Source organism: Canis lupus, chromosome 5 (genome assembly GCF_011100685.1).
Source record: "Canis lupus familiaris isolate Mischka breed German Shepherd chromosome 5, alternate assembly UU_Cfam_GSD_1.0, whole genome shotgun sequence".
In the NCBI taxonomy this organism is placed as follows: Eukaryota; Metazoa; Chordata; class Mammalia; order Carnivora; family Canidae; genus Canis; species Canis lupus.
In genome coordinates this window covers 64,469,910-64,491,943 of record NC_049226.1, presented here as the reverse complement: position 1 = coordinate 64,491,943, position 22,034 = coordinate 64,469,910, and the positions used below count along the sequence as shown (strand labels likewise).

At 51.7% G+C, this 22,034-nt stretch overlaps 2 protein-coding genes and 1 non-coding gene across 4 annotated transcripts in view; all 3 read left to right on the top strand.

The window, feature by feature from the left end:
• Positions 1–15,652, top strand: part of SPG7 (SPG7 matrix AAA peptidase subunit, paraplegin) — a 38,547-nt gene extending 22,895 nt beyond the window's left edge. The window contains exons 10-17 of the mRNA XM_038538013.1: positions 5,158–5,282; positions 6,060–6,162; positions 6,927–7,037; positions 9,006–9,121; positions 11,066–11,222; positions 11,645–11,811; positions 12,422–12,499; positions 14,323–15,652. Coding sequence (XP_038393941.1) covers positions 5,158–5,282; positions 6,060–6,162; positions 6,927–7,037; positions 9,006–9,121; positions 11,066–11,222; positions 11,645–11,811; positions 12,422–12,499; positions 14,323–14,523 — 1,058 coding nt within the window. The 3' untranslated portion in view covers positions 14,524–15,652. The remainder of the gene's footprint in view (positions 1–5,157; positions 5,283–6,059; positions 6,163–6,926; positions 7,038–9,005; positions 9,122–11,065; positions 11,223–11,644; positions 11,812–12,421; positions 12,500–14,322) is intronic.
• Positions 15,653–19,662: 4,010 nt separating this feature from the next.
• On the top strand, positions 19,663–21,936 carry RPL13 (ribosomal protein L13). 2 transcript variants are annotated; one of them, XM_038538026.1, is made up of 6 exons: positions 19,671–19,809; positions 19,990–20,110; positions 20,196–20,337; positions 20,534–20,707; positions 21,160–21,216; positions 21,759–21,936. In XM_038538026.1, the coding sequence occupies exons 2-6, from the start codon at positions 20,007–20,009 to the stop codon at positions 21,915–21,917; spliced, it is 636 nt and encodes a 211-aa protein (XP_038393954.1). In that variant the 5' UTR covers positions 19,671–19,809; positions 19,990–20,006; the 3' UTR covers positions 21,918–21,936. The 2 variants fall into 2 exon arrangements, with proteins under 2 accessions (XP_038393955.1, XP_038393954.1); XM_038538027.1 differs by lacking the exon at positions 20,196–20,337 and having other exon boundaries at positions 19,663–19,809.
• Positions 20,392–20,471, top strand: LOC119872058. Its single transcript, XR_005360259.1, has one exon. It is a non-coding gene; the product is annotated as a small nucleolar RNA MBII-202 (small nucleolar RNA).
• Positions 21,937–22,034: the final 98 nt, after the last annotated feature.

Sequence of the window (22,034 nt, the reverse complement as noted above, 5' to 3'; positions counted from 1 at the left end):
GTGGCTGCAGGCAGCAGGGCGAGGCCTGTCCTCAAACTTTCATGTGCAGATCAGATGCAGTGGTAAATTTTGTAAGCTCCGAAAACTCTACAGATTTATTTTATTTATTTATTTATTTTTTTAAGATTTTATTTATTTATTTATTCATAGAGACCGAGAGAGAGAGGCAGAGACACAGGCAGAGGGAGAAGCAGGCATCATACAGAGAGCCTGACGTGGGACTTGATCCAGGGTCTCCAGGATCACGCCGTGGGCTGCAGGCGGCGCTAAACCGCTGTGCCACCGGGGCTGCCCAACTACAGATTTAAAATCAAAGTGTCTTGTCTAATCAGTCTGCAGAAAAGACTGTGTTGTAACATTGTAAGGAGAATAGTGTGCCTCTTGAGCTGTCCTGCAGACCTCTCTGTCCCATCTCTGACCCTGTTGCCTATCACTGTTTGCTTAGGAATTGTTGTAAAGAGCAAGTTTCCAGGGAAGGAAGCTTCCACAGAACTCCATGTCATTAGAAATGTGAATAGAGTGAAGCCCCGGTTCTGAACACAGCTGTGGAGACCCTCACAAGAGAAGCCTATGGGAGCACCTTCAGGCCAGATCCCAGGGAGCCACCAACCCCACCCTCCGCTTCTGGGGCAGGCACTGTACTGTACCATAGGTTTAAAGTTATCCTCTAGAGTCTCCAACTTCTAGGAAACCACACGGCAGTGTGGATTCCTTTAGACGATCTCTTAATGGTGTGCTTTCACTCTTATGGCTTTGGTGATTGCTTCTGGAGTTGGTTCTGGAGTCCTGCAGAGATTTGTAAGCCCCCCCCCCTCAGATTCTGATCACTAAGTCTCATAGCCCATGGGTGCCCAAGCTTGAGGTCCATCCATCCACTGAGACCAGTACAGTGTGTTTGATGAGCTTCTGCTATCAGAAATACCAGATTTTAATGATGGCTTCTGGTTGTCTGTTTAAAAGAATGGCTAGCCTCTGTGATAACTGAGTAGGCTAGGGAGAACAGGCTATTGGAGATCATCAGATGATCAGTTGGCTGTCCAAGCTTGAAGTGTCCTCAAGTTCACATTTGTCCTTTGGCTTCTGCCGATGCCAGTCTGAGCACTAGACATCAGGCATGCTCCTGGACTGGGAGGGCACTGTGGGGTTCACATCTGCCCCAGTTTCTCCAAGCTCTGATTTTCTGACATGTGCAGTGATGTTAGAGTATGTGACCTCACCTGCAACTCTGTGGCCTTCTGCGTGTGACAGCACGTTATCTTGGGTGATATGAAGGAGGTCCCACACCACTCCCACTCTGAACATGTAGCTCACGGGAAGTAACGTATCTTCTGCTTATTTTGGTTGTTTGCCCTTGAAGACTGAGACTGTATTTTTGGGCAGACTTGAGACCAGGAAGCATTTACTAATTGGCATCTTCCTCTGAGCCAGACTGCTCCACGCTGCCATGAATGGGGGTGCTTCCGGCCCATCACTAGCTAGGGCCCCAGAACTTCTGACTGAAGGCCCTTGTTGGGCTGGGCCAGCAGTGAACAGGTCCCTTTGTGTGCAGACACAGCCGGGCATTCTCAGCCCTTTAGATGTGTCTGAGGAGTCTCTGTTAGTCCTTGTGGAAGGGCACTGCTTGTTCATTGAAGTGCGGAACACGGAGCAGACACTGTGCCAGTTGTGGGAAAAGCTCACCAGGAAGAGAAACCCCCCACTCATGGGTCAGGGAGAGGCTGCGCTAGCAGACAGCCAGGCCGCATGGGATGGGCACCTGTGCAGAGAGCGCTGGGGTTCTCCCAGGCAAGTTATCCATTGACAGTCACCTTTCTCCATTTTCAGCAGCAAAAAGAAGGCTTTGCACCAAGTACCCCTAGAGATGGAAGCCTTCACCTGAGCTTCTGTGTTAGCAGGAATTTATGGGGTCGTGAGATCTAGTCTCACGTGGAGTCATTAGAAAGTTCTAGCTGCCATCCACACGGCCTTTTCCATTTTAATCTGTAATCTGTCTTAAGTTAACTTTTGTAGAAAATGTGAGGGTTTAGTCATGGCTCATTTTTTTGCCTGTGGGTGTCTGGTTGCTCCAGCTCCATGTGTTGAAAAGGCTGTTCCTTCCTGCACTGAATTGCTTTTGTGCCTCTGCCAGCACTTGGCTGGGCATGTCCGAGAGTCTGGGCCCCCTGGTCTGCTGCCCTGGCTGACGAGGCTGCCCCTCTACCACACCACCCTGCCTTCCTCACTCAGCACAGAATCTTAGATGAAGGTGGGGTGGCTCCTTGCACTTTGTTCCTCTCAACTAAAACTGTTGCAGTAATTGTGCTTTCTTTACGTATTCCTTTTTTTTTTTAATACTTTATTTTTCTTTGCGTTTTTTTTTTTTTAAGATTTTATTTATTTATTCATGAGACACAAAAAGAGCGACAGAGACAGGGGGAGAGGCAGGCTCCTCACAGGGAGCCGGAAGTGGGACTTAATCCCTGGTCTGGGATCATACCCTGAGCTGAAGGCAGACGCTCAACCGCTGAACCGCCCAGGCATCCCCCAACTTTTTTTTTTAAAGATTTTATTTATTTATTCATTTTCTTTGCATTTTCATGTAATTTTTAGAATAAGCTTGTCCACATCTACCAAAATATCTTGAAGCACACATACATCACAGGAGAGCTAGAATGAAGAATGGTGGCACCGCTGGATGCTAGTGAGAGCGTGGAGAGGTCAGACCCAGGTCTCCCTGAGAACCTAGATGATTCTGATTTGAATAAAACATCCAGGGAGATGTGAGCAGACACACTGCTGGTGAGAGTGTCTCTGGGAGACAAAACCAAACACATCTCCCATCTGACCCAGCCCTAGCAGTCCTGCGTGCTTATCCTGGAGAAATGTTTACACAAAACGTTTACTTATTTGTGGTAGGTAAAAACTGGAAACAAACCAGAAGTCCTCCAGTTTGTGCAGTTTTTTTTTTTTTTAAGATTATTTATTCACGAGAGACAGGCAGACACACAGGCAGAGGGAGAAGCAGGCTCTCTGAGAGGAGCCCAATGCGAGACTTAATCCCAGCACCCCGGGACCACGACCTAAGCCAAAGGTAGACGCTCAACCACTGAGCCAATCAGACGTCCCAGTGTGTGCAGTTTTTAAACTCGGGTATGTCCTATTATGGTTACCATCAAAGAGTGGAAAGCAGTGAACAACTTACACAGAACTGTTTGGATGGGTCTCGGGATGTGGTGGACCAAAAGGCCAGCCTCAGATGGCTATATGTCATCTGATGCCATTTAGACAAGACCATCAGAGTGACCAGATCCTAGAGATGGAGAACAGACTGTTGGTCCGCCGGCTGCTGTCCTGCAGCCACGGCTTCTACTTTGTCCACATGGTTTCAGTGTATGTGACCAGAAGTCTGCATTTACACAGCCTTGGCATGTGGAAGGAGGACACTTGGGAAGTCTGAGCTGGCAGTCTCAGCACATCCCCCATCCAGGGTTCATTAGAGGAGTGAAGCTGCGTCTACCCCAGGACCCTCCTTCCATGCAGCCTTTTGTGTCTGTGTCAGAGTGTGACTTTTCCTAAAACCACACTGCAGGCATATGGAGCACAGCAGCAGAAGCACTGCATGTGCTGGATGTTGCGTGTTTTTGTTTCCAGGTTATTGTAAAAGTCAGGATTATCTGCTATACTCTCTACTTGACACATGAACGGGACTGGACCTGTCATGGTGTCCTGGCTTGTCACATTCCAGCAAGAATACACAAGCACAGGAGAGTTCCTGAAGATCTCCTTGGGAGTGGGGTGTGGCCTGAGTGTCCCAGGGACTGCTGCTTGGTAACTCAGGTGTCATGTCCCAGGTGAGGTGGGTGCCCCATCCCCACCCCCCACCGCTGTATGCGCTCAGCCAGGCCCCTCTCTGCCGTCGCAGGGTCCTGGGATGGAGTAGATGGCAGTGCTGGGAGGTGGCGGTCACACCGTCAGCCTAAATCTGTAACACTTCTTTTAAATTTCACTTAAGACTTTACAGGTAGTCTTATTATTTTATTTTATTTTATTTTATTTTATTTTATTTTATTTTATTTTATTTTTTTATTTTATTAAGATTTTATTTATTTATTCATGAGAGAGACACACAGAGAGAGGCAGAGACACAGGCAGAGGGAGAAGCAGGCTCCACGCAGGGAACCCGACGTGGGACTCGATCCGGGGTCCCCAGGATCACACCCTAGGCTGAAGGCGGCGCCAAACCACTGAGCCACCCAGGCTGCCCTACAGGTAGTTTTAAATTGTACTTGTCAACATCAGCTCACTAGGGAATTTTTTTTATTAGCAAAGGATAGATCGTGGCATTTTTCTTTGTTTAATTAAGTGGGCTTCACACCCAACATGGGGCTTTGAACTCAAGACCCTGAGATTGAGCATTGCATGCTCTATCAACCAAGCCAGCCAGGTGACTCAATCCCAGGTCTCCAGGATCAGGCCCTGGACTGAAGGCGGCGCTAAACCACTGAGCCACCCGGGCTGCCCTTCCTTTCCTTTCCTCTTTCCTTTCCTTTGTCAGAGATGCAGACAGAGGGAGAAGGAGGATCCCTGCAGGGAGCCTGATGTGAGACTCGATCCCAGGAACCTGGGATCATGCCCTGAGCTGAAGGCAGTTGCTCAATCACCAGGCCACCCAGGTGCCCCTTGTACTTGCTTTTAAATTCCTGTAAGATGGGCAGCCTGGGTGGCTCGGCAATTTAGCGCCTGCATGGAGTCTGCTTCTCCCTCTATGTCTCTGCCTCTCTTTCTCTCTGTGTCTCTCATGAATAAATAAAATAAAATCTTTAAAAAAAAAATTCCTGTAAAAAACCCAGGGCCACAAACCCAGGCCACATTCTTGCCACATCACTTTTGCCCAGAGCAGTGCACCCCCCAGGCCTGCTGGGCAGTTACCTAGGAGAAATGCAGTCCCCTAGGGTGCTGTGTGGATGGCAGTACGAGCCTCCATCTGTGTCACTGCCTCTGGGCTGACAGCCTGGGGAGGACAGGCAAATTCTTGCTCTTGTGGAGAATTTGGTCCTAGGTCAGTCCACAACTCATTCAGAGTGACCTGTCTATCCCTTTCTCACGGATCTCAGTGGGTTCAGTCCCATTTGTGTCCTGAAAGGGGCGCTCTACCTGAAAAGCTGTCTGTCCCTCCAGGAATGGGTACCACGGACCATGTCATTGTCCTGGCATCTACCAACCGAGCTGACATTTTGGACAATGCTCTGCTGAGGCCTGGCCGACTGGATCGACATGTCTTCATTGACCTTCCCACACTGCAGGTCTGTGCTCCTGGGAGATGGTCCTTCTGGCACTTGTCTGGCCATACTTTCTTTGGCTTACCACTCTTCCTGTGGTTTTGCAGCTTGTTTTGTTCACCTGTATTTTTCTCTTTATCCCTAAACGTTGGGGCTGAGTTTTATAGCAGAATCCTTGGAGAACCTCAGAATTCTCGTCCTGACCCCCTCGAGTCTATAGATGCTCCATGGGTTTGGAGCATGAGGTATGCTGCTACCATGGGGTGGGTGGTCTCTGAGCACCACCAGCTTCCTCAGGCTTCAGAATGGATGTCTACCTTCTGCTGGCCAGGGCTTTGTAGTGCTCCAGGCAGCAGGAACCAGCAGGCAGTGATGTGCACCCCAACATGAGTGGGGAAAGAATTCGAAGCCTAAGTGTAATGGTTCATGTTCCTGTGCCACCGCCAGCAGTGCTCCTGGGTCTGATACTCAAACCATTTCTGCTCTCTAAGCAGCAGAACAGGGCTCCCCTCTGACTCTGCTTGGGGAACAGCTTTCTATCTGTGTAAGAAACATTCTAGAAATGGAATGTCTAGAAAATAGAGAATGTATCTGAAGCAAATGTTCTACAGAATAACCCTTAGATGCATCATGAACTTCATTCTGTTTCTTTCTTTTATCTTTCATTTGTGAAATGCTGCTTGAGGTCTATACTGGTCTCCTATTTGTAGGTCGGGAGTGACGACAAAGAAAGGGATCTAACAGCCAGTGGCTCCTGTTTGTGGGGCAGGAGTGAGCCCACACTGTGTCCTTTCCCTGCAGGAAAGGCGGGAAATTTTTGAGCATCACCTGAAGAGCCTGAAGCTGACCCAAGCCAGCAGCTTTTATTCCCAGCGTCTGGCGGAGCTGACGCCGGGATTCAGTGGTATGGAAGCTGGTTTTTGTCAGTCCTGAGGATGCAGGCCACCCCCACAGTGCCCTCTACCCCTTGCTCTGGGCTGCACAGCAGTGTAGCCGGGTAGGCGTGAGGTTGTGCACAGAGAGCCAGCAGCAGTAAAAGTAACCATGAGTTTCTTTGCTTTTCCTGCCCAACTTTTGCTAGACCCAACATGGTTCTGCACTGGCCCTGTGCCTGTGCCCCCCATGGGCACTCCAGGCACTGCTGCCTTCAGGACTCTGCACACGGGCTGTTTGGTGCCTTCCCAAAATTGGGCTTAGTGTGCCTGCTGCTCCCTGCCAGGTGATGCCTTCTGAGGCCTTGTGGCTGCGCATGTGTACCACTGCCCTCCTCATAGTCTGTTATTATTGAGTAGAGACATCATAAAGCAAGATGTTTTTTGTATGGCTCTCATTTTAAAGGGTAATATAAACAAAATTCCTTTTATGATTATTATTTCTTCCCTTTGGACTTTTTTTTTTTTTTAATGCCCTTAACTAGAATTCTGTGGATACAGGAGAAGCTAATTTCTTGTGCATCAGTGCACATGAATTACTGGATGGAATGAAACAGCAGGTGCTGCTAAGCTGATAACAGTTGGTCAGTAAAGAGCTTAGAGGTGGCAGAAAGACGAGAACGTGCAAAGAGGATATGCTTTGTGTCTGTTCGCGGGGTGCATGGCTTCAGCCCAGGACACAAGCACCACCTTGTGCCTTCAGCCTCCTGCCCACACTCCCCTCCCCTGCGGACAGGTGCTGACATTGCCAACATCTGTAACGAGGCCGCGCTACACGCTGCAAGAGAAGGCCACACGTCGGTCCACACATTTAACTTCGAGTACGCTGTGGAACGGGTCATTGCCGGTATGAGGGGCATATTTTCAGCGGGGAACCTACATAGACGGTGGGGTGGAGGGAGCCAGGGCTACATGTCACAGGATAGAAGTGGACAGCAAGAATTATTGGACAAGAGCACAGTAGGTAAAGTATTTCTGTTTTTATAAGTCAGGTCCTTATAACATGACTTCTCCTTAGTTTAAATACCAGAAATGTGCTGAAGAGCAGACATACTCTTCAAGTAGAAATACAGAAGGATCTTGCACACCCAGATGTGAGTGGCGCTCAGCCCCTCAGCCGTGGGCAGGGCCTTGGAGCTGGCTGAAGGCCATACAGCACACCATCCCCGTTGAGGGGCCAAGGCCGCTGCTGCCTGGGGACAATCTCCTGAGAGCTCCCCTCGGTGCAGCAACAGGAGGGGTCCTGGCAGTGGGGCAGGGGTTTCTGGCAGTGTTTAACTGTCACCACTCAAAGTCAGGTCCCTGGGTTTCTGTCTGGAGAACGGGACTGAAACTAAGAGTCTCCAGAAGTTTCTGTGGCTCCTTATGTCTTGTCCTTGAGCTGGGTTCCACCCAAGATGCTGAAAAATTTTTTAAAAGATGTCTAGAGGGCAGCCCCAGTGGCGCAGTGGTTTAGCGCCGGCTGCAGCCCAGGGCGTGATCCTGGAGAACCAGGATCGAGTCCCACGTTGGGCTCCCTGCATGGAGCTTGCTTCTCCCTCTGCCTGTGTCTCTGCCTCTCTCTCTCTCTCTCTCTCTCTCTCTCTCTCTCTCTCTCTGTGTCTCTATGAATAAATAAAATAAAAAATCTTTAACAACAACAACAAAAAAGATGTCTAGAGGCACTAGCCTCGCATGTGGGTGGGGAGCACTCAGCCATGAGCCGTCCCTGCAAGGGGCTTATCCCTGTCATGGTCTAGCTGAGTTAAAATCTGGTACAGATGCCACCAGGCACCCAGGCTGCAGCTTAGGAGTCTGTGTGGACAGAAGAAACTAAAGTGGCTGTTTCTTACTACAAATTTGGTTTCATATAAGCCACTGAGTTTTACGTGGAAATTGATAAACTCACATTAACAATCAAAGCAAGAAAGAAGAAAGTATAGACCAAGCTGCACTGGCCAGAGCAGTGCTTAGACCCAGGGACCTTCTGTTCCCTGCTGGTGTGTCCTGCCTGAGCTAGAGCACTTTTATTTTTTTTTTAAGATTTTTATTTATTTATTCATGAGAGACACAGAGATAGAGAGAGAGGCAGCCTCCATGCAGGGAGCCTGATGTGGAACTCGATCCCAGGACCCCAGGATCACACCCTGGGCTGAAGGCAGGTGGTTAACCGCTGAGCCACCCAGGCTTCCCTGAGCTAGAGCACATTGAGCTCAAGTGAAGCCCACCGTGCAGGGCTGTGGCCTCATGTCTAGATGCTCACGTAACCAGCTCTGGTCTGATTTATAACCTTGCAGTAAATGGAGGTAGATGACTAGTAGCACACACCCAAACCCAGAGCTGATCCAGGCTGTATGAAATGGGGATTTGGGGAGGTGTGGGGAACCTGGGGTGCTGAGTGAAGCCTCCCGAGTAGCACAGACAAGGTAAGTGTACAATTGAGTCACAAGGGGGAAGCGGTCACCTAGCAGGGGGCTGCAGCTTCCAGCTAGTCGGGGGAGAAGCTGCTGCGAAGCCTGGACCTCAGTGGAGACCTCATGTGAACACAGTGGCCCTGTGGGCCCCTGAGGGTGGGTACTTGTAAAGCCTGCAGGGACTAGTTTGCTCACCCTAGCATTCACAGAAGTAGAAACAAACAGAGGCCCTCCAGCACCTCTCCCCCTAATGGGGATCAGTTCTGGGTGTTGGCTCGGGGCGGAGATGCAAGAGGTGAATATCAGGGACAACACTGTTTTGATGACATAGGGTAGACCTCCGTGGGGCCACAGAGAGTACCTGGCATGCTTACAAAGGATCAGCTGTGTGCCCAAACTCAGATCCTCGTGCATTCTTTCAGGGACTGCCAAAAAGAGCAAGATCCTGTCAAAGGAAGAACAGAAGGTGGTTGCATTTCATGAGTCAGGCCATGCCCTGGTGGGCTGGTTGCTGGAGCACACTGAGGCCGTCATGAAGGTAGGTTGTCCGTGTTAGGAGGGTCTGGGGTCTCGGTAGCTCTGAGCCCTACTGGCCCTTGCACAAAGCTGACTGCCTGCCTGTTTTTGCTTGAAGAGAAAGCACAGTGTGAGGTAGACGTGGACAGGAGGTGATGGTACAGGATCTCTTTGCCCAGAAGCAAAGTGCAGGAGATCTTAAGTGGGCTCTAGTTTGGGGCATGACCATTGCAAAGTCACTGGATGACTTGAGGTCTCCCTCTGCCATCTACAGGTAATCTTGGAATTAAGAATTGCCAAGTTTATTGCCATCTTTAAAAGGGTTGATGTAATGACTCCTAACCTTAAAAATAAGTGAGCTTGGTTCACATTAAAAACAGCAGTCTTGGGCAGCCCAGGTGGCTCAGCGGTTTAGCGCCGCCTTCTTCCCAAGGCCTGATCCTGGAGACCCAGGATCGAGTCCCACATTGGGCTCCCTGTGTGGAGCCTGCTTCTCCCTCTGCCTATGTCTCTGCCTCTCTCTCTCTGTCTCTCATGAATAAATAAAAATCTTATAAATAAATAAATGAATGAATGAATGAATGAATGAATGAATGAATAAAAAGACAGCACTCTTGTAGGCATTTGTGAACTTGGAAATTTATTTGTACCCACTGCTAATATCATAAACAACTACCCCCGGGATGTGGGTGCAGACGTAATTGTGCCCTCCACACAGACCTGACATACTGCCTGGAGAAGAGCCCCACAGGTGCTCTGGTTCCACAGTGTGGGGGGGAGCTACAGCACCGCACGTCCCCAGCACCAAACATGGGGACACATGGTGATTGCCGGCCTGCATGTTAGCGTTTCCTGTCCTTAACTTCTTTTCAGGAGAATTAGGTGCAGCCATGTAGGTGGTTAGTCTGCTTGCATCTGACGACACCCAGTTGATCAGGCCAGTCCCTTTTCTACACTCCCCAGAGGGCTGGAAGTCCAGGGTCTGGTGATCTGGGTCAAGCCAAGGCTGAAGAAGGCAGGGTTCAAGACAAATGCTTTAATGCAGTATCTCAAAAAGTAAAATAAAAATTAATATAGAAAAATTCCAAGTGAAGTTTATGTCATAATTTTAAATTTCCTTAAGATTATCACTTCATTTAGTGTCCAAAAGACACATCTGTCAGGATGAGAACCTGCTGCTCAGCAGGGAAGATGGGGCAGTTCCATTTACCGGGCCCACAGTTGTTGACAGGCATTTATGTTGTGACTTGCTACAGTGTTAGATTTGAAGTTTCCTCTCAGATGCCCAGGGCGCTGGGAGCTGGTCCTCCTGCTGCCCCTGAGGCCCCACTTGCTGCTCGTGGGGCAGGTCCTGTTCTGCCAGGGCAGCCCCCTACCCCTGTGTGCACACCTTGGTGTTGGGCCAGTGGGGAGGCAAGGGGAGTCCCCCTTGTCCTTGGTGTCCCCAAGCCAGGATCTCAAGGGACCCAAGCCATGCGATGCACCCACAGCAGCAGGGGGTGACAGGAGGATGGGGAGGGGGCATGTTTGTCCCCCGACTCCTTCTTGGTTGGCTTTACCCAAGAGGCCCTGTCTTTGCTATTGTACTTTAGGGATGCACAAGGAAGACATAGCCCAACAGCATGCATGAGCCATTCTCCCTCAAGGACAGGGTCTCTGTTAACAAAATAGGGCCAGTGCCGATTTGCTTTGACTGCTTTGAAACCCTCCAGTTAAATATGTGTCTGACCTTTCCCCACCTGCATCTTTATTTTTTTTTCTTTTAAAGATTTTATTTATTTATTCAGAGGGAGAGGGAGATGCAGGCTCCATGCAGGGAGCCCGATGTGGGACTCGATCCTGGGTCTCCAGGATCACACCCCAGGCTGCAGGCAGCGCCAAACCGCTGCGCCACCGGGGCTGCCCCCCACCTGCATCTTTAAAGTGTGAATCCTGCCTGCTAACTCAGCCACATGACATTCTACAGGTCTCCATTGCACCACGGACAAATGCAGCACTGGGCTTTGCTCAAATGCTTCCAAGAGACCAGCACCTCTTCACCAAGGAGCAGCTGTTTGAGCGCATGTGCATGGCCTTGGGTGGCCGTGTGTCAGAGACCATCTCCTTCAACAAAGTCACTTCTGGTGAGAATCTGGCCCCTGCAGGAGTTTTCGAAGCACTTTCACACCCACTGTGCCTTTTGCATGGTAGTGGGAGAGGGAATCTGAATAGTAGGATACAAATGTATTTCTGAATGTCAACAAGTGTTCTCAAGCTATTACTTCCCTGGGATGCCCAGACAGGAAGTGGAGATGTGCCTTTCTCATTCCCAGTGACATTGTGGTTCAGCGTGATACGTGAACCTCTGCAAAACTGCTGGGGAAGTGAACCCAGATGTGCATCCCGGTAGTAACTTAGAGTTTGAAGACTTTCAAGGAACAGTAACAGGATACAGCTGTACCCTGGGTCCTCGCTGTCAGGCCCAGGCCTGCGCCAGTGGGGGCCCCAGTGTGCCCTGATTTAGCACTGTCAGGAAAGCAACCCCTTTCTTGACCCCACGCTCCAGGGGCTCAGGACGACCTGAGGAAGGTCACACGCATTGCCTACTCTATGGTGAAGCAGTTTGGGATGGCACCAAGCATTGGACCCATCTCCTTTCCTGAGGTGCAGGAGGGCCTCACAGGCATTGGACGGCGCCCCTTCAGCCAGGGCCTGCAGCAGATGATGGATCATGTGAGTCTATACAATGTGTTGGGCATCAGCTCCATCCTGTCGTATGCTGGGGTTAGGAGGTGGGTCTCTCACATGCTGGCGCCATGCCCACTGCCACACTGAGCTGAGGGCCCAGCTGTGTGGTCCACATCAAAGGCATTCCAATCCTCACCTGCTGAGTGTCTGTTCTTAGGGGAGGACTTGTATGGCTCTTGGTGACATTGTCTGCGATGTGAAACCAGAAAGGAGATAGAACAAATACCTCAAATGATACAGCCAGTGCCCAGTGGTCGCTGCACCTGCAGGACACGCTGCATGCTCCCCATGAGACTGGACCAGGGCAGTGTTTGGGCTGGCGCATGTGTGAGGTGGCTGCAGGCAGGGAGCACAGACATAGGCTTCCCAGCTTCAGGAGCTGGTGGGCTGGCACCTTGAGCAGGGGCATTCCCAGGGGACAGGGTAGGGGCAGGAAATGTTATTGGCAGCTGAGCCCTCCTGGCCACGGTGAGATAAAGGCTGTGTCCCTGACCCTGAGGCTCTCTCATGTGCTCTGGTGCCAGAGTCGGCCACAGGGGATGTTGTGTTTGTTGGCTACCTTCCCCATTACAGATCTGTTGTCTTTCTTTGGCAGGAAGCAAAACTGCTTGTGGCAAAGGCCTATAGGCACACAGAGAAGGTGCTGCAGGACAACCTGGACAAGCTGCAGGCGGTGAGGCTCTGGGTACCAGCCTGTCCCCCCAGAGGGCAGGCAGCCATCACTACACAGTGCTCCTCACAGGAATACACAGAGCCATAGAGAACAGGGCCACTGTGTCTAACCCAGTACAAGTGAACTCTGACATTTCTCATATCTCCTTTTTAGCTTATGAACACGACCAGCCAGTCCGTTCTATGTGGGCAGAGGAACATCAGGTTTCAGTGGTTATCACTATGTGGTCAGCTTCCCTTACTGTTTCCCAGCTCTTAAGTTTTCCTTGGAATTTTATTTTATTTATTTATTTTTTATTTTTAAATAATCTCTGTGCCAAATGTGGGGCTTGGACTCTCAACCCTGAGATCAACAGTCGCACGGTCTGTCAACTAAGCCAGTCCAGTGCCCCTTTCCTGGAATTTTTAAACTGAATTATTTTAAAGTTTACAATCATTTTAGATTTATAGACAAAGCTGCAGACATAGCACGGAGCTCCTTCTACCCTATGCCAGTTTTCTGTATTGTTAAAATCTTCTGTCAACATGGTGCGTTTTCCACGACCTAGTGAATTAGTATTTGTTTTGTTTTGTTTTTAGATTTTTTATTTATTCATGAGAGATGCAGAGAGAGAGAGGGAAGGAGAGGCAGAGACACAGGCAGAAGGAGAAGCAGGCTCCATGCAGAGAGCCCAGTGAGGGACTCGATCCTAGGACTCTGGGATCTGAGCCAAAGGCAGACGCTTAACCACTGAGACACTCAGGTGTTCCTGAACCAGTGTTGATACCTCGTTAACTCAAGCCCACACTGTTTATACTCAATGTCCTTTCCTGTTCCAGGACCCCATATTATGTTTCCTTGTGATTTCTTGTTAGGTTTCCCTGGGCTTGGACTTTGTTACCTGTTGCTGACCACTCTGTCAGCTGTAGGACCAATGGTTTGGTGTGTGTAGAAGGTCTTACACTTGAGATTTGTGGTTCTCATAGACAGACTGGGAAGAGGACTCCTGAAGTGGGCACTTCCCATGTCCCCCGTAGAAGTGGGCAGCTCATCGTTTCCCCACTGCCTCTTACTCCAGTCATGGGAGGCAGCTGCTCCACCAGGCAGGGAATTAAGCATGTTGCCCCCAGGCCAGCAGCACCTGCTTCCTGGGGCTTGTGAGCAGTGCAGAGCTGAGCCAGAATCTGCTGTTAATAAGATCCTGGTACCACACTGTGGCTGCTGCTTGGCAGGACTCAGGCTCCCTGTGTGGGGCCCAGAACATCCTGCCTTTGCCCTATTGGGAGGTTACAGGGCTTAGCAGTGCACCGGAACTGCCCCACGGAGGATGCAGTGGCCCTAGTCAGAGGTGCCTGGGACAGTGTTCCTTGTGGCCATGATGGAGCCATCAGAGATGGATGGGCTGCCGGTGCTGGGTGCATGCGTGCGCGCGCGCGCACACACACACGACCACATCCAGGATGGCAGAGGCTCCCTCCTCACACTTCAGCACAAGCACCCCCCCACACACACACACACACATATTCCAGCCTCCACTCGCTCTCCCGTGTACAGACACACGCACACATACACCTTGTTTGGGAAAGGAAATCGAAGTTGCCTCAGAAAACAGATTTGGAAGGGAAGCAGAAGAATTAATGAGGCTGGCAGCTGGGAGACCATCTCCAAGGTTGAGACAGGGAGGGATTCTGTGTTCGAGCTGCCTGTGTTCATAGCTTCCTGGGAAAGTGGGCTGCCCCGGGCGTCCGCTCACAGACACCCACCCCCTCCCGGGTGCTCTGCTTTCAGAAGGCTCTTCTGTGTCCCTGTCTGGGACTCATACACTGCCCTGTTTGTTCCCTTAGCTGGCGAATGCTCTGTTGGAGAAGGAAGTGATCAACTATGAGGATATCGAGGCCCTCATCGGTCCGCCACCTCACGGCCCCAAGAAGATGATCGCACCTCAGAGGTGGAGTGAGGCCGAGAGGGAGAAGCAAGACGCTGGGGAGGAGGAGGCACCTCAGCAGCCCCCACTTCGAGGGGATGAGCCATCTTGGCCCAAATAGTTGGACCTCCTCAACTGTGTCTGCGGGAATGTGATGTTCCTGCCAGCCGCAGGAAGGAACTCCTTACTTAGTGCCACCACCCACCCCACCATGCCCGTTTCTCCCAGCCCCCACTGGTCTCTGAAAGGCTTCTGGGATCTATTTATTGGTTTCCCTGCTTGTGAATAGTAAATGTTTCTTCAGGCAATTTAGCTTTTTTGTAAAGCCTTCCCCCACCCATGGGGAGGGTACCAGTGTGCAGGTCCCAGGTCTGTGACACTGTTATTTTGGGGGTGCTGGGCAGACCAGAGGCAGCACTGCGTTCAGGCTCCCAATAGCTTGTTCTGTCCTCAGCTCCTCTGGCCTCATCAGAATGCTGACAGGATTGGCAATGAAAGGCCCCTCTGAGCTGACTGGCTTGTCCTCCCTTGCTGGGCCCTGCTCTTGTGCTCACACCCCCACAGGGGCAGCACTGGGGACAGGCACTGGGCTCTACAGCATTAAAGCACTGCCACCTGCTGCTTTGTGGACATGAGCATGAGAGCCTTTCCTTGCTGCTCTGGCCCCCAGCACCCCGGCATGGGTAGTGGGGAGACAGACACCTCTGAGACCTGCTATGGTACTTTCTAGTAAATTCTGTGGGCGGAGAGTCCATCTTTGTACCACATGGCCAGCTCTATCTCAACACAGGGTCACATGTTTCAGTTTATAATTTCATCCACATGATAATCTGTTGAAGAGTCCCTTTTGTAGGAATCTGGTGGGTAAAGGCCCTAGGACACACCCTCCTTGCAACAAGTGCAGTGAATTCGGCTCCTTGTCCCCAGGGGCATGCAGCACACACATCCTGTGCACTGACATTGGGAGCCATGGTTTGATTATGGGCACATCCTGACATAATGGGTTGTTCTGTTGCCCATTCCACAATCTGTGCCCTGAGGAAATGGCAGGATGTGGGCAGGTACAGGTCGCAGCTCTGAGAGGGCACTCTTGCCTTTGCCCCAGTTCCCCAAGTTCACTTCCACAGATGAGCATGTGGTTAGGAGGGTTCTGGTCTCTGCCCCAGGGTGGCACCCTCTGTCCTGGACTGTAAATGTGGTCAAGCTCATCCCCCATATACTTTACCATTAAAGTGGCCTTTGGAAAATTGTTTGCTGTTCACCAGAAGATACTTAGGAATCGAATGTAAATGGCAGGAAAAGTGGCCCCTCACTATGGTGGAGACAGGTGGAGCCCGACCCTAGCACTCACTAATGGGAGCAGGCTCCGCCATGCAGTGAGGGAGTCTCACTGTGCTGATTTATAGAAGCAAGTTGTTTGCAAACTTTGGTTCTCCAACTCGTCATAAGTGACATCCCCTCCAGATCGAGTATCTGGTACTCAAGAAGAGTGCCAGAAGTTAAACCTCCTCTTGCTACCTCATCAGGGCCTGAGGCTGCCTCTCACTCTGCCCCTAAAGAGCCTTCTCCAACTGCAGCGTGGAGCAGCCAGACCACACTGGGCCACCTGTGTACTCAACCCTCTGCCCTCCCCTCAGCACAGTGGGTATAAGAGGGCTAAATGTAGCTTCTGGAACTCCCTAAGACAGAGTTTTGTTAGTAAGCTCCACACCCAACTTGGGGCTCGAATTCATGACCTGGAGATCAAGAGTCACATGCTCTTCTGATTGAGCCAACTGGGAGCCCAGTGAACGACACACTTTTTGCTTTTTAAAAGTAAACAGGTATGTTTAACGCAATCATCACAGAAGAGTGAAAAGTTAAAAAATTACCATGTTTTTAAGTAATACAAATTGTTCACTGTAATCTACATTCATCAACATGATTGTTATGCTTATGAAAAGTTTGTTTTGGTCTGATACGCATATTAGTTTCAGATTTACAATATGATTGAACGTTTGTGTTGCAAAACGATCAAAATGAGCCTAGTTAACATCTGTCATGCAGATATTTTCTGTGATGCAACTTTTATTTTTTTTATTATTTTTTTTTTAATTTTTTATTTATGATAGTCACACAGAGAGAGAGAGGCAGAGACATAGGCAGAGGGAGAAGCAGGCTCCATGCACCGGGAGCCTGATGTGGGATTCGATCCCGAGTCTCCAGGATCGCGCCCTGGGCCAAAGGCAGGTGCTAAACTGCTGCGCCACCCAGGGATCCCCTCTTAGCAACTTTTAAATAAAAAATTTATGATTATAATGCTAATCTTTCTGCCACGTTTCACAGATGTCAAGTGTTCCTTCAGGTTATAGGAATCTCCTGAGTTATCCTACAGCTGATTTTTGTGTAGGCCATGATTCTGGAAAGCTGAGACACTGGAAAGTTAGGAGTTCTGTGATTAAGTAGTGAGTATGACGTATCCTGTCCTGTTACTAGGCTACTGCTTTTCCAAATTCAACCATCAGCCCATATTTTTATGACATAGCACACTCATTTCTACAGTGTTTTCGGATATAACCCCCCCCCACACACACACCCCAAAAACCACTATAAAAATTACTTTGTAGGGACGCCTGGGTATCTCAGGGTTGAGTGTCTGACTTCGGCTCAGGATCTGATCCTGGGATCTGGGATCGAGTCCTGCATCGGGCTCTCTGTAAGGAGTCTGCTTCTCTCTCTCTCATGAATACATAAATCTTTAAAAAAATAAAAATCACTTTGCTATGAAACTGATTTACAAAATCAAGACTGTATGTCTGAGAGGCCTCCAAACACTTGTTGACTGTCTTAAGTGGAATTTCTTTGAAACCAAAACCTACAGCAGCAGCTAGAGGTCACCAGTAAGGTCCAGGTACTGAATGCGCAGGTTCTGCTGAGTAACTGGGGCTCAGTCTTGCAAGGAAATTCTGGGAGGCTGTGTGGAGCATTCTCCCATACCTTCGGGGGTGTTCATCCAGGAATTGCCGGCCACCTTGAGTGCAGTTCCCAGAGGCATGAGCTAGCTACTTCTATGGCCCTGGCATGCCCAAGTCTGGTACAAAAGCCCTGGAGCAAGCTGTGGAATTCTGTGCCCAGGAGGACAAGGCCTGTCCCTATGCTACCAATTATTAAAATGCTTGAGCCAGACACATTTTTGTATTAGAAGGACTCCTGCTTGGGACGCCTGGGTGGCTCAGTTGTTGAGCGTCTACCTTCAGTTCATGGCGTGATGCCGGGGTTCTAGGGTCAAGTCCCACATCGGGCTTCCCACGGGGAGCCTGCTTCTCTGCCTGTCTCTGACTCTGTCTCTCATGAATAAATAAGTAAAATCTTAAAAAAAAAAAAAAGGACTCTTGCTTAATAGTTGCCAACAGTTCATTCTGACTTTCCCAACAAGAAAGCCGAGCCTGTCGCCTGAAGGATTTGTCATCAGAACCAGTGTGACCTTATCATTCTGCACCCTTTTCTACCACCCATGCAGGGAGCCCAATGTGGGACTTGATCCCAGGACTCCAAGATCTCGCCCTGTGCCAAAGGCAGAGCTAAACCGCTGAGCCACCCAGGGTTCCCTTTTGCACCCTTTTCTAAGGAAAACAGTGTGTTGACTATTCAAGTATGGGATACTGGAGTCTGCATCTGCAATGCTGTGCGCAGGAGACCAAGATGCTTGAATTACAACGTCACTTTCTTACCGCTAACTTGGTTCTGAGCAGCGTTTCTATTTTCAGACCTCTCTCCCCCAACCAGTGACCCATGGCTGGAACTTAAGTGGAAATGTGGGTCAGGGCAGATGGAAGTGCGCAAGTCTGGGGGTCTGTCCAGAAAGAGAAATTGGGGGCAGGGATAGGAATGTGTGAGATTAGAAGGAACAAGGTACCTGATCCACAATGATCCAGTGAAGGGTGTCTGAGAGAGACATGGGAGGTGCAGCCTAACATCTGACAGGAGAACAAAGACACCGTGCAGGTCAAGGCAAGTGTTTATACAACAACTGTTTTCTCCAGCATCACTCTGCTGCAGTTATGCTGCTGCGATAGAGCGAGTGTGGGCTCAAGCTCCAGTTTCACTAGAAAATCCCTCACAGTTTGCGTGACGGCTCAAGGAGGGTTCATCTACTCTCCTCCCTCCTCCTCTCCCGCACTGCTACTTTCCGGGCTCCAAGCACATACCTGGAAGTAGAGCTGTGTTCTGTGGCCCCAACAGTCCATCCTTCCATTTCACAGAGGGAAAAGTGCAAATAAGGTGCCCAACATCCCAAAACTAGTACAAAGGTAGAGCCCAAGGCAACTCCACAGCCACGTTCTTGGGGGCTTGTCGCTGACCCCCCCCCCCCCCCAAGCTTAGCCCCTGTGTGTGTGAAAGCGGCAGACCAGAGAGGTTCACAGACAGGTACCACTTCCAAGTCCAAGAGGGGCCTTCAGGCCCAGCCTGCACGTGCTGATGCTGTCCACAGAGGGGCTACCCTGTCCTAGCTTCCTAACAGGCAGGCTCAGTGCGTCTGCCTGTGCAGACCGCTAGCCCCTTGTATTACACGGTTCTGTGTCCCCAGCCAGACCCTAAAGTCCTCAGCGAATCTCAACCCGATTTTTCTAACATCCCAGGATGTCTCAAAAGAGCAGAAAACTCAGTCCGCAGCTATTCACTCAGGGAAGCACACGGGCCTTCAAACTTCTCATCCTGGGTCACGACGGTCTTCCAACGTCGGTTACATTGTATTAGCGAGAAGCCTCGTGTTTAGGGCGCCGGTGGGAAGGCGGCAGGGTTACTTGGGTGTAGACCTGCCCGCAGTAGAGAGGAGCACAGGGCCCAGGTCACAGAGGTCCATGTGGCTTCTCGGTACGTGTTAGGGCGCTCGTCTCCGCCCAGGTAGCAGGGCAGGGCTCCCGACCCCGGGGGAAGGCACCCGACCTCGGGGAAGGCTCCCGACGCCTCCGCCCAGCGAAGGCAGCTGCGCGGAGCTGCGCAAACACGCCCGTCAAGTCCTCACGCCCCGCGTACAGCTAACACTCCGGAGGAGTCCACTCTGTGTGGACGCACGGGACGCGGAGGCGACGCCCTAGAGTTAGGCACACGTACCGAGTCCCGTGGCGTGCGGGAGCTAAAGCGCTGCTGCTCTCCTCCGGCCCCGGCGTCCTGACTTAGGGCCACTGAGTCCTACAACAGCCCGCCGTCCGCCAGCAGGGCCCGGCGACCAGAGCGCGGCTGCCGTAGAACGCCATATCTGCGCGGGGCCGCGGGGGTGGCTGGGAGGGTGTGCGCGTCACTTCCGCGATCCCCGATTCTGATTGGCCAGAACGGTTGGCGCTTTTGTGATTGGCCGGACCCAGTACCATCCCAGCATGCTTCGCGCCGCCAGTTCTTTTCCGCTGGCCTGTCTCCCTAGGAGGAGGTGAGTGTGCTATCCCGCGGCCTCCGCTGCCATCCGCTGCCATCGGTGTCGGGCTGCTCCAGGCCCCGCCGCAGAGGGGCTTCGGGCCCGCGCTGCCGACAGGAGAGGGCCGTGGTCCGGGCTCTGGGGGCGAGCGGGCCGGCCGGAGCCCCGACCCTGACTCGCTCCCCGCGCCCGCAGGCCCGTAGGTAGCCGCCATGGCGCCCAGCCGGAATGGCATGATCCTCAAGCCCCACTTCCACAAGGACTGGCAGCGGCGCGTGGCCACGTGGTTCAACCAGCCGGCGCGGAAAATCCGCAGGTGAGCGGCCGTGCCGGGTGTGGGAGGGGCGCCCCCTGACCCCGCACTCCGCACCCCTGACCCCCGCACCCCTGTCCCCGCGCAGACGCAAGGCCCGCCAGGCCAAGGCCCGCCGCATCGCCCCGCGGCCTGCGTCAGGGCCCATCCGGCCGATCGTCCGCTGCCCCACGGTGAGGTACCACACGAAGGTGCGGGCCGGCAGGGGCTTCAGCCTGGAGGAGCTCCGGGTGAGTGCGGGGGCTCGGGGGCCTGTGGGGGGGGCCCGGGGGCCCGCGGGCCAATGATGACAGTCTCCGGAATCGCTGTACTCACGTGATGAAAGTACACTCGAACCCTTTTCCATCTGACGGCCAAGCGCGGCAGGGGCGGGCGGCTCGGGGCGGGGTGGGGTGGGGGGGCTTCATGGGCCTCTCTATCGGTTAGGTGGCCGGCATTCACAAGAAGGTGGCGCGGACCATTGGCATCTCGGTGGACCCGCGGCGGCGGAACAAGTCCACGGAGTCCCTGCAGGCCAACGTGCAGCGGCTCAAGGAATACCGCTCCAAGCTCATCCTCTTCCCCAGGAAGCCTTCAGCCCCCAAGAAGGGCGACAGCTCAGTGAGTGCCCCCAAACATCCAGAGGTCACAGGCAGGGCGGGAGGCGGAGAAAGACCCTGAGAATTCACTCCCTCAGTGTCTAGAGTGGCAGGAAGTGCACTGCTGCTCCTGGAAACTCCTCTTTTGTGTCTTAACAGGAGCTATCATTTCAGTTTAGTTAGAAGTTAAGCATTTGTTACCGAAAGCGTTTTCTAAAATGCTGTATATGAAGTATGCATTCCTAGGGGAAGATTTCAGAGAGAGATAGATGGTTCGGAGCTAGGTCAGTAGCCTGGGGGCCTGCCTGCACCTAGGGTTCACGTATGGGCGGCTGTGGCACAGGCCTGTGCATCTGCTGTCAGCTGATGGAACAGGGCCCCAGCAGGAAGTGGGACTGGAGTCCTAGGTTACATGCTTGCAGCCCCAGGGCCTTTGAGCTGAACTCAGCCGACTCCCTTCCCCTTAACAAACAGGCTGAAGAACTCAAACTGGCAACACAGCTGACAGGACCAGTCATGCCCATACGGAATGTAAGTAGGGATCCACCATGAATGCTTGGGTTGGGGGGCTTGGTTGCAGGGTGGCAGCCAGGCTGTGTGGAGATGTCTGGGTTTGTGGGAACCTTGCTGTAACTCTGGAGGGAGCATCTTTCCTTCTTCATGGGCTCCTGGAGGGAGGGTCTTGCTTTTATCTCTGGGGACTTCATTGTCTCATACACACTCCTGCTGCTATTCTGAAAGGCCAGGCCACGGGGCATTGTTTGGACGTGTCCGGGGATCCAGCAATTGATTGGGCCCCTGAGGTTCCTGTGGCAAGGGAGGTGGGCTCCCTCTGTCCAAGGTCTCTGTGGTGTGACCTGGTATCCAGCCTCCACTTTCTGCAAACACCTGAGGTGGTTGTGGGGTTATGTCCTAGGGAGCCTCACTGTCATGTCTCCTTGGTGGATTCATAATGGTCTTGAAGCTGAGGGTGGGCATGTGTAGTCTTTACCTCCTCTTGTCAGAGGTTTTGCTGACACAGTCATGGATCCTCCTGCAGACAAAGGTTTGACACACCCTGTGTTCCCCTCCAGGTCTACAAGAAGGAGAAGGCCAGAGTCATCACAGAAGAGGAGAAGAACTTCAAGGCATTTGCCAGCCTCCGCATGGCCCGTGCCAATGCCCGGCTTTTTGGCATCAGGGCAAAAAGGGCCAAGGAAGCTGCAGAACAGGATGTTGAAAAGAAAAAATAAAGTGCTATTGGCAACTCCTGCTGCTTGCTGTCTCCATGTGATGGCGTTCTCCTCTGAGGGGACCTGAGACCTGGCAGGGGTGATGGCACCTTTGCAGGGCAGCACAGTGACTGAATA